Consider the following 12,102-nt stretch of genomic DNA (forward strand, 5'->3'; position numbering starts at 1 on the left):
TTTGTCTGCTCAAATTAGGTGGGAAGTTTCTGTTTGTGTAGAGGTGAGTGACTGTTTGTACGAGCTTGTGCAGCCCATAAATAGTAATGAGAGTGTGTCTGTTGGAAGAGCTCATTCTCTAACCTTCAGTGTGTAAAGCGGAGAGTGGCTTTCTCGTTCCTGCAGCTCTGCACCGTGGTGGCCTGCCTCTCTGGACACACGGATGCTGTGAAGAACACTGAGTGCTTTGGGGATACCTCGGGGTCCATTAAAAAATTGGTTTCACCAATTTTCAGCTATGGGGCTGGTTGCTAATGGCTGTTTCCTTTTCGGGGGAGTAGTTGACCTACCCCAAAACTTTGGTTCTAATGTTTGAGCTGTGGATCTGCTTGAGGTGCAGATCTTGCAGGAGGCAGATGCTCGTTCCAGACTAACCCTGTCTGCCTTGGGAGTAGGAACGCCTCATCAGCCCCTCTTCAGTGCTGGCATGATGACTAGGTTCCAGGGACTGGGCCAAGCACTTTCTGTGCATAGCTTTATTTAATCTTCTCTAATGCCCCTTGAAATGGACATCCTTATCTTTTACAAATAAAGAAATCAAGGCCTGTTACTTGTAGTCAGAATCACATAGGTAGGAATTGGCAGAGCCAAGAAACAACCCTGGGTTTCTCTGATTCAAAACCAAGTGTTACACTGTTCTATTCAATGTTTTTACCCTCAAGTTTGATTTTCTCCCTTATATGAAGGAAATAGAAATATCCCCCCCCCCCAAGAAATATCTGCCCATTCACTTTTCCCTGGAGACTTGGAAAAACAAGTCCATGGAGCTGCTCTGTGCATTCAGACATGAGCATGAGTATTTTACTTATAAAAGACTTACTGAGGGGCTGGAGTCTTAGTATACCGGGGAGGGTGTTTGCTTTGCATGCGGCCGACCTGGGTTCAATCCCTGGCATCCTATATAGTTCCCCAACCAGGTGAGATTTCTGAGCACAGAGCTAGGAGTAAACCCTGAGAATCACTAGTTGTGGGTCAAAAACAAACAAAATAAGAGAAAAAGAATACTTATTTTTATAAGAGAAAAAAATACTTATTGAATCAATGAGAATTACCAAGGTACAAAGTTATTTATGATTGAGTTTTAGACATATAATGTTCCAGCATCAATCCCTTCACCACTGTGTCCATCTCTCCACCAATGTTCCCAATTTCCTACTCTCCACCCACCTATGTCAGACACTTTCCCTTTTTCTTAATTCCTTTAAGGCACTGTCATTTGCAATACTGTTACTGAAAATATATCTGCATATTACTTTACCTCCTTTCAGCACCCCTTTCTGTACTCAGTCATTATTCTTGTGGTCCCTTTCCTGCCCTAACACCCCATCCCCCCCACTGCTTCCTACCAAGAATCAGTCCTTCTGACCTTTGTTTCTTTTATTGCTATTATTCTCCTCCAGTGTTCTGAATATCCTGCAAATGAGTGTGATCAGTCTGTGTTTGTCCCTCTCCCTCTAATGGATTTCACTCAGCATGTTATTCTCTAGATCCATCCATGTATCAATGAATTTCATGACTTCTTTTTTTCTAGTGGCTGTGTAGTATTCCATTATGTATACGTACCATAGCTTTTTTTATTTTTATATATACTTTATTTTAAAACCAGGGTTTATAATGTTGTTCAAAGTATAGTTGTTTCAGATGTTTAATGTTTTAATACCAATTCTCCTGCCAGTGTGGCTTTTCCTCCACCATTGTCTCCAGTTACTTTCTCCCCCAAGCATGCCCTCTTTGCAGTCACAGAATAATTTCATTTATATTGCTTGTTACAACTAAATGGCGACCAGAATTATCAAAATATATTTCAGTAAAATAAAAATTGTGAAAATTGTTATATTTCACAGTGAGGTCATTTAGGCAATGTCTGAGGGTTTACTAAGCTGTTTTCTACTTATTGAGCCATCTATATTATTGTTTTTGTTTATTGAGTTTATCTGGCTTCTAAACTACTATTTTTTTTTTAATGTAATTTGGTCCTACTTGGACCTATTAGTGCTCCCACTAGGCTGTCAGTATTGTGGAATTCAGAGGGTCATATGTGGTCACTCTTTTCAGGAACTCCAGGTTCTTTAGTACTGGGTCAATGAGTTTACATGGCAGTGACTATGGGCATGGCTGCTAGTTCTTCTGGTGGTACAGGGTGGTGGGGGAGTAAGGGAAGGCTGTCCATTCCTACTCCAAGAAGAAACTAGAGTTTTTAGTACAAAAACTTGTATACCTGAAATTTTCATTAGTTTGGTGTTTCTGAAGAGATTAGTTGTGAAGCAGTGAAGTTGGGCCATTGGCATGGAAGTAGTGGCTGTAGGATGTGGGTTCAGCTTCCAGGGCTTCAACCATCCTCCTCTGAAGAGTGCTTCATAGTTTTCAGCCAGAAGATTGCTATATCTGTGAACTTTAGCAACAGGGTTTGTATTTCTTCTGAGATTAATGGTGAATCTGTAGAGCTGGGATTATATGGCTGCAACTGTAGAATGTACTATCACTTCTTTATTCACTCTTCCGTTTTCAGACATTTGGGTTGTTTTCAGATTTTGGCTATTAAAAATAGTGCCACACTGAGCATAGGAAAACAGTTGGCTGTTTTGAATTGTGTTTTGGGGCCCTTTAGGTATTTTCATAGGGGTAGAATTGCTGAGTCATATGGAAGCTTAATTCCTAGTTTTTTGAGGAATGTCCATATTGTCATCCATATTGTCTTTCAAAAAGGCTGGACCAGTTGACTCTCACATGAATGAAGGTTTCTTTTTCCCTGCATTTGTGCCAACACTGTGGTGGTGGGTCTTAGTGACATGTGCCAGTCTCTTTGGTGTGGTGGTATCTCATTGTTTTGTTTGCATTTCCCTCTTGACTAGTGATATAGAGCATTTTTTTCCATAGGCTTTTGGTCATTTGTATTTATTTTTTATGAAGAACTCTCTGTTCATCTCTTCCCACTTTTTGATGGGTTTTCTCTTGTAAAGTTCTGCCAATACTTTATCTTGGATATTAACCTTTTATCTGATGAGTGGTGGGCAAATAAATTCTCCAGACATGAGCATTTTATAAGATGGAGCTCAGCAGCTTGGGAAGGGGAAGTTCTCTGTGCCCAGACTCTGACTTTCCTGCTCTTGCTGTGCTCTGCCCCTGAGTTGGAGCACAGCCACACCCATGGACTCTGCTTCCATGTCAGAAACTGTTGGGGCCCTAGCTACCCCACTCTTCCCTCTCTGTTGGCCTTTGCCATCCACATCCCATTCTTTGGTTCCTCCTTGAAAGTGAAATTCCTGTAGGAACTTGTTTATACAGGGGCCACCGCCCTCCTTCAGTCTTGTCTGAATTGAGCAGAGAGCTATTAAATCCTTGGTAGGGTCTTTTCCCCCCTTGTTTTCCCAGCTAGCAGTATAGATTGCTGAGATAATCCAGCATCTAACAGAGGAGTAGCATATAAATGGCCAATTCTGATAGATACATAGTGCCTTATTATCTCTCCTATCCCAAAGTCCAAGGATAGTTGCAGTTACTGGTGGTGCACCAAATGGCAGCCTTTTCTCTGATGGAGGACTACGGATGGAAAGAGGTCTGCCTGTTCATGTCTATGAGGCAGCTGAATGGACGTTCACTCTGTTGGGTGTACAGGATCAGGCAATCAGGTGAACCTAGAGTTAGTGAGTGCTGTATATTTGGAGGACCTGTGTGCCAACCTGAGTCTCCATGGGTGCCAGGGCATTCTGTCTTTCTGGCGCTGCTTCTGCTGCTGTCTGAGTCCTGCCTATAATGACAGGCCATCTTGGCATAGGCATCAAGTTATGCTTTCCCTTCACTTGCAGCTTTAGCATGAAACCCAAGGAAAAGTGTTCATTCTGCCTCTTGGCTGTCTACTTCTAGAATCAGTCCCAGACCAGATGACATGGCTGCAGATTCTAAAGGAGTAGAGGACCCCATTCCTCCCTTCTGTGTACTGCAGAGTGTGCACTTGTTCATGGTACCCCTCAGACACTGGGAAACTGACCCCTTCCTGCTCTCCTATTTTTCCCCTGGCATCTCCCTAGCTCACCCCCTCCCTCATCCTGCTTTCTGTACTCTCTCTGAATGTATATGGAGACAATAAACTGTGAGGTATTTAATCCACTGGGGAGAGATAAAGGATCTCTCCTCTGTATTGGAGGACATTGGCTTGTATGCAGATGGAGGGGCTTGAGCCCTGGGGAACTGCCATTTTCTCCTCCACTCCCCTGCCTGCGTCAGGAGGTGGGAAGCTACTGTTTGTGCCTCAGCTGCCTGACCTCTTCCTCTCAGTCCCTCCTGGGCTGCTGCCTCCTGCTCACAGGGCTTCTTTGCCCTTGACATCTTCATTCCTAATTTTCTCTTCCTCCTCATTTCCCCCCCCCCCAACGTCATGTTTTCCCTGGCAAGAGAGCATCTAACTGGATGTGTATATGTCATGTTCACAAGAACTCATGTAGAGGAGGGAAGTCTGGGGGATAACCTTTATTGGCTCTTAGTGTATGTTGTCCTGATAATACTGTGAGTCCCTGCTTTTTATTCCTTCTGCAGCCAAGCTGCAGGGTGAAGAAAAGTACAAGGCATTATTGGAAGTTCCTATGCTGTGTCCTCTTGGGACTCATCTCCCTGGGCATCTTCAGCCTTTGCACTCCTGTTTGGCCTCCATACCTGCTGTTCATTCTCACCCAGCCTGACCCCTTTCACTCGCACACCTAGGCCTGGCCAGGCACCTGGCCAGAGCCTCATGCAGTGCTGTGCATTCATGCTCCATCTTGCTGTGTGATTGATGCCCTGAGGAGCCAGGTTGCTGGGGGAAGCTCATGTGGCACTCAGCCATCGCATTTTGTCGACAAAAAAAGAGGGGAGAAACTGGCAGAAGGCAAAGGCTTTTGCTGCTGGGTGAGGGCAGCAGCTATTTTTAGTGCCTGCGCCTTTGCTTTTCCATTTGGCTGTGCTTTTTTAGCACAGGGCCGTCCAGCAGGTCTGTTTTCCTCCAGATGTCGTTAGGGAAAGTTTCCATGTGCCCCGGAGAAGGTGTGTGAGGTTGGCAAAGGAGTAATAACTCTGGAGAGTGGATTCAGGTATGACTTTGGAACTCAGTTTCTTGAGAAGATTTGTGGTAGGAGTATAGGAAAAGTGAACATTATACTCTTCAGAAATGTTCCTGCACAGTTAGTTCAGTGAAGCTTCTATTGCTTTCTGAGCTGAAGCTAAACTTGCCTTCTGAGATGAATTGGGACTGTGTAATCAACTCATAACTCTTTTAGAATGGTCTGGGAGTGGACATGCTCTGGGTTTTTGGGTCACACCTAGTGGTGCTCTGGTTTACTCTCGGCTCTGTGCCCAGGATTTACTTCTAGAAGGGTTTAGGGAACTAAGGATTAAACCCGGGTCAACTTAAGGCAAGGCAAGCACCTTACCTGCTGTACTATCTATCCAGTAGTACACCAGCTCCCATATTTTTTTTCTTTTCTTTTTGTCATTTATTTGGGCCTCACCCAATGATGCTCAGGGGTTAATCCTGGCTCTGCACTCAGGAATTACTCCTGGCAGTGCTTGGGAGGCCATACAAGATGCCAGGGATTAAACCTGGGCCAGGCTCATATACTGCAAGCACCTTAACTGCCATACTATCTCTACAGCTTTTCCCATGGATTTTTAAAAATTAATTGGGAGGGGGACTTGTTAGTTTTGATTTTCTTTCTTTTTCTTTAACTAGATCCTTGATCAATTTGGATTATGTTCTCTTGACTTCCATTCTAGTTTTCTAAGTAAAATCTTCCACCATGCCATACAGAAATTTTATACCAATTAAGCAATCATTATTTTCCTTTGCCCCTAGCCTCAGGCAACTTTTAGTATACTTTATCTCTCTAGGGTGGCCTGTTCGAGATATTTTACTTAAGTAAAATCATATATTATTTCTTTTGTATTAGCTTATTTTACATAGCATAATGATTTCAGGGTTTATTCATGTAAAGTATCAGCATTTTTTTAATATTGAATTGCTTGTACAAACTAAGTTTTAACAAGTCAAGCATTTGATGGGGTTATTTCCACCTTTTGGCTATTGTGAATAGTTTTTCTGTGAATATTCTCAATGAAGTATCTGAGTGCTCATATTTAGAAAATTTAGGTGGGACATATACTTAAGAGTGGAATCACTGAGTCATATGTTCATCTGGTTAGCTTTTTAGGGAGCCACTAAATTGAACTACAGCATCTGCATCATTGAATATTCCCACCAGTAATGTAGAAATTGTCATTTCTCCACTTTGTCAAAGCTTGCTATTTTCTGTTGTATCTTTAGTCATTGTAGGCTTGCTAGGGGATATAAAGTGCTATCATACTGTGGTTTTGATTTGCTTTTCCTTAACAATTAATGATACTTATATTATTTTCATCTTTTATTGACACTTGTCTGGCTTCTTTGGAGAAATATATATATTTAAGTTTTTAATGTCCATTTAAGAACTGTGTGTGTTGTCTTTGTTATTGATCTTAGTTATCCTGGATGCTAATTTTTTGTTAGGTAAGATATTTACAAATTTTTGTGCATTTTTTTTTACCCCTCAATAGTACTTTTTAAGTATTCTCTCTCTCTCTCTCTCTCTCTGTTTGTTTTTTGCTCAGGGGTTACTCCTTGCTATGTGGTCAGAAATTGCTCCTGGCTTGGGAGACCATATGGGATGCCGGGGGATTGAATCAAGGTCTGTCCTAGGTCAGCCACATGTAAGGCAAACACCCTACCACTGCACCACTGCTCTGGCTCCCAAATCTCTCTCCTATTTTTTTTTTTTTTTGTTATTTGGGTCATACCCGGCAGCGTTCAAGGGTTACTCCTGGCTCTATGCTCAGAAATCACTCCCGGCAGGCTCGAGGGACCATATGGAATGCTGGGGTTCAAACCATCATCCTTCTGCATGCAAGGCAAACACCTTACCTCCATGCTATTTCTTTGGCCCCTCAAAATTTCTCATTTTTGATGACATTTATCTTTTTCTTTGATCTGTGCTCTTGTTGTCATATATAAGAAACTATTGCCAAATATAAAATCATGAAGATTTTCCCCGTGTTTTCTTCTTGGCACTCAATTTGAGTCTTTGCTCTATTTTGAGTTAATTTTGATGTGTGGTATAAGGGAAAGATGGGTTCACTTTTTATTCTTCTGCAATGTGATTATGAGTGGTTCCACATCACTTATTAAAGAAATTGTCCTTTCCTGTTAAGAGACACCAGATTGAAAATCACTTGACTCTTTAAATAATTTTTCCCCTTCTGGGGACTCAAATTTATTTATTTATTTATTTATTTATTTATTTATTTATTTATTTATTTATTTATTTATTTATTTATCTATTTATTTATTGTGTGTCTGTAAGAGTACCTTAATATTGTTCCTTTCAAGATTATTTTGGCTATTTTGTCCTCTTTGACATTCATATGTATTTTTTTGTGTGTGTGGTTTTTGGGCCACACCCATTGACTCTCAGGGGTTACTCCTGGCTATGCGCTCAGAAATCACTCTTGGCTTGGGGGACCATATAGGACAGGGGTCTCAAATTCGCGGCCCAGCATGCAAGGAACTTGTGGATGCAGGCATACCATTCAGTGGTGAGAAATATGTTGATGCTATTTTTAAGCCAGAGAAGGAATTTGATCACAGATTTGCAGACTTCAAAAAGCACAGAGCCACTTTCCAAATTTTTGTGGACCCCTTTTCCTTTGATGTGCAAGATGCCCCTCCTGTGCTTCAAATGGAGCTCATTGACCTGCAATACAACTCTGATCTCAAAGCCAAGTTTAGGGAGATTAGTGGAAAAGCAGACATGCATGGGCAATTTTTGAGAGAATTGCCCCCCAGCTTCCCTGAGCTTTCCCAAATGTTCAAGCGCACCATGTGCCTTTTTTGGAGCACATATTTGTGTGAAAAGTTATTCTCCACATGGAACTTTAATAAGTCAAAATACAGGTCTAGACTTAATGATGATCATCTTCAAGCCATACTGAGGGTCTCAACTGCTTCCTCTCTAAAGCCAAATGTGGTTCAGATTTGTGAGAAAAAGCACTGTCAAGTCTCTGGCAGCAAGGAATAGACAAAAGATGCCATATTCAGAAGAACTGTTCATGATCTTCACTCAATGTTCTATTCATGTTCAGAAGAAATAATTAAAACTGTTAATAATGACGTTTGAGGACTTTTTATTTGTAAAATCCCTTATGCGGCCCTGCCTCTCCCTGACTTTGCCTCCTGTGGCCCCCAAGTAAATTGAGTTTGAGACCCCTAATATAGGATGCTGGGGATCGAACTGTGCTCCATCCTAGGTTAGTGCATGCAAGGCAACTGCCCTACCGCTTGTACCACCACTCTGGCCCCAACATTCATATGTATTTTTGTTTGGATTTTCCACTTCTATAAACATTAAACATTTTTTGAGTAGGTATCACATTGAACCTGCATATGGTTTTGAATAGAATTGTCATCTTATTTTAAGTTACCAATCCATGAACATGGAATATCCTTATATTCTATATCATTTACTTTTTATGGTACCATTGATTTTAACAGCGATGGCCCTGCACTTAGTTTAAAAAGTGACATAAAAAAGTGATATAAATCTTATGACTTGGGAATGTTGAATGTTGCTGGTTTGGGAGCTGCTGATGCCGTTTATCTTTAGGTCTCATGATGGGTATGACTTGGAAGCTAATATAAGAATGCATGGAAATATGGTTTCATCTTCACTCTCACACAAATAAATTTCCTTCTGTCCTTACCAGAAATAATACCACCTGACACAACCTGATGATAAGTTTCTAAAGAAAAGGGAAAGATCAAGGTTTTAATAGCTCACAAGAGTACTGGTTGAGGCAAGTGATTTTACTTTTGCTGTTTCCAGAGAAAATGAACAGATTAATTAGAAACAGAATTAATAAATGTTTAGACTATAAGATCAATTCATAGTTACTGGAAGAGAATGAATAAGACTGGGAGACTAGATATGGGAGGCATAAATCAGGACAAAGGAAATGTTCATGTTTATTTCCAATCATATATGTTCAAAACTTATATATTGTTCTGAAATGATACTTCAGTTTTTTGCAAAAGGGAAGGGAGAAATGATTGATGATAAAATTCCAATTAAGACAGACTCTCATCTAGGGTGTCTGGATTACTTCTGGGTGGTGGTTTGTCTACCCTTGTGACATTCATTGAATATGGGATTATGATGCTGGATTGCCAGACTTCAACTTTCTGGTGGGCCTTCTGTTTTCGCTTTCTATAAACACTACAGGTCTCTAACCAGGCTTTCCTGTGTCCTTCTCCCATCTAGGATGGCTCTTCTGAGTCCGCTACTTGGGTTGCTCATGGTCTCCTGTTTTACCTTTTGCCTCAGTCATCAGAACCAGGTAAGTGTTTTATCTCAAGTAGAGAGATTCTGTCAGCAGGGCTGCTGTGGGAGTGGGGTGACCTTTTCTTGTTTCAGTCTTCTTTCAGAGAATATGTGTACTCTCTTCCAACACCCACATCTCCATCTTAGAGTCCACAGGCTTCTGTCTAAAGATCACGGCAGTTTGTCTTTGAGGAAAATATGGTAATGATATGAAAACTACCATATTCCTAGGCCATTTAGTGCTCTCTCTGTATAGTGTGTATTCTCCCTTTATGTCCCAGAAGCCCTATAGAGTAGACAAATATATTTGTTATTCTCATTTTGAGAAGAGGCTAAGGTTCAGTGATATTAAGTAACATATGGCCAGTTTGTGACAACTGGAATGTTGGGATTTAGCTCAGGAGCTGGGTACTATATAGTGAGTACCGGTTTAAAGTAAGACTGACCACTCCTTTCACTACTCCCCTCTTCTCAGTCAATCTGGATTTACCTTCCCTCTGTTCTTTCTTCCTTTCCTCTTTCTAGGCCTCTCTTTAGAGTTTCTGCCTTGGCCACATGTTGTTTTATAACTTACAACTTGATTTCATTGAGAAAAAGATCATCCCTGGTCCGTCCGTCCGTCCGTCCGTCCGTCCGTCCGTCCCTCCCTCCTTCCTTCCTTCCGTCCGTCCCTCCCTCCCTCCCTCCCTCCTTCCTTCCTTCCCTCCCTCCCTTCCTTCCTTCCTTCCTTCCTTCCTTCCTTCCTTCCTTCCTTCCTTCCTTCCTTCCTTCCTTCCTTCCTTCCTCCCTCCCTCCCTCCCTCCTTCCCTTCCTTCCTTCCTTCCGAAGTATTTGTATATCATCGTTGCGGAAGTATCTGTTCATTTCTTCTCCCACTTTTTTTTTGGGGGGGGGTTTGGGCCACACCTGGTGGTGCTCAGGGGTTACTCCTGGCTATCTGCTCAGAAATAGCTCTTGGCAGGCACAGGGGACCATATGACACGCTGGGATTTGAACCAACCACCTTAGGTACTACTGGGTTGGCTGTTTGCAAGGCAATTGCCACTGTGCTATCTCTCCGGCCCCTCCCACTTTTTTAATGGGATCAGATATTTTTTTCTTGTTATGTTATGTCAGTATCTTGTATATCTTAGATTTAAGGCCCCCCCAAAAGATTTAAGCCCCTTATCTGATGGATATTAAGTGAATAGTTTCTCCCATTCTTTGGGTGGCTTTTGTATCCTAGTCACTATTTCCTTTGAGGTACAGAAGCTTCTCAGCTTAATATAGTCCCATTTGTTTATTTCTGTTTCCACTTGTTTGGACAATGCTGTTTTCTCCTTGAAGATGCCTTTGGTCTCAGTGTCATGGAGTGTTTAACCTACGTGCTTGTCTATATACCTTATGGTTCCAGGTCTGATATCAAGGTCTTTAATCCATTTGGATTTGACCTTTGTGCATGGTGTTAGATGGAGATCCAAGTTTTTCTTTTGCATTTGGCTGACCATTTGTCCGAACACCACTTGTTGAAGAGGCCTTCCTTGTTCTATTTAGGATTTCTTGCTCCTTTATCAAAAATTAGGTGACGGTATGTTTAGGGAACATTCTCTGATTACTCAAGTCTGTTCCATTGATCTGAGATTTGTTCTTTATTCCAGTGCCATGCTGTTTTAATAATTATTGCTTTATAATACAATTTAAAGTTGGGGAAAGTAAGACTTCCCCTCTTCTTTTTTTCTGAAGCCTGCGTAGCTATTTGGGGAGTATATTGTTCCAAATGAATTGTGTGAGTGTTTGATCCACTTCTTAAAGTATGTCATGGGTATCCTTAGAGAAATTGTATTAAATGTATACAGTGCTTTGGGAGTATTGCTGTTTTAATGATGTTAATCCTCCCAATCCATGAACAGGGTAAGTGTCTCCATTTCCTTGTATCATCTTTTATTTCTTGAAGCAGTGTTTTATAGTTTTGTTTGTATAGGTCCTACACCTCTTTAGTTGACTTCAGGGTATTGAAGTTTCTGTGACATTATTGTGAATGGGATTGTGTTTTTGATGTCCATTTCTTCTTTATCATTATTTGTTTATAAGAAGGCCATTGTTTTTTGCATGTTAATTTTGTAGCCTGCCACTTTGCTATATGAATGTATTATTTTTAGAAGCTTTTTACTAGTCTTTAGGGTTTTATAAATATATAAAATATAAATATATTTTATAAATATATAGTATGTCATCTGCAAACAGTGAGAGCTTGTCTGTTGTGTCAAATAAATAACGATGGGGCTGGATGGCGATGGATGGAGAGATTCTTCTCTCTGCCACCCCAGACCACGTGGCTCTGCAACCCCATTTAGCCGGCGAGTTCCAGGCCCAGGTGAAAGTCAAAATCACTCACTCACAGGCAGGCGTCAGGAAGCATTAATTTTATTCATGCCCTATCCACCACATGTGTGTGGCCTACTCATAACCTTTCAAGCATTCAGCCATTCTAGGCTAGCCCTGCGTCTTAACTCACTTCAGCCATCTTCAGGGCCAAAGGAAACGGCCAAAAGGGCCCGAATTCCCTCGGTCCCATCCTTATCTACCTTTTCCAAGACCCCTCCCAGGAATGGGAGGTCTTGCAGGTAAGGTCACACCTATTATCCGGTTCCCAAGACCCCTCCCAGAAATGGGTGGGTCTCAGGTACACCACACTTGTCTTCTTCCT

The 12,102-nt window shown here is 41.5% G+C and overlaps 1 protein-coding gene across 1 annotated transcript in view; it reads left to right on the plus strand.

Moving 5' to 3' along the window:
* The window catches only part of SIL1 (SIL1 nucleotide exchange factor), a 299,473-nt gene that overhangs the window by 62,281 nt on the left and 225,090 nt on the right, over positions 1 to 12,102 (plus strand). The window contains exon 3 of the mRNA XM_049786015.1: positions 9,357 to 9,432. Within this exon, the coding sequence (XP_049641972.1) occupies positions 9,357 to 9,432 (76 nt within the window). The remainder of the gene's footprint in view (positions 1 to 9,356; positions 9,433 to 12,102) is intronic.

This window comes from Suncus etruscus, chromosome 14 (genome assembly GCF_024139225.1).
Source record: "Suncus etruscus isolate mSunEtr1 chromosome 14, mSunEtr1.pri.cur, whole genome shotgun sequence".
Classification (NCBI taxonomy): Eukaryota; Metazoa; Chordata; class Mammalia; order Eulipotyphla; family Soricidae; genus Suncus; species Suncus etruscus.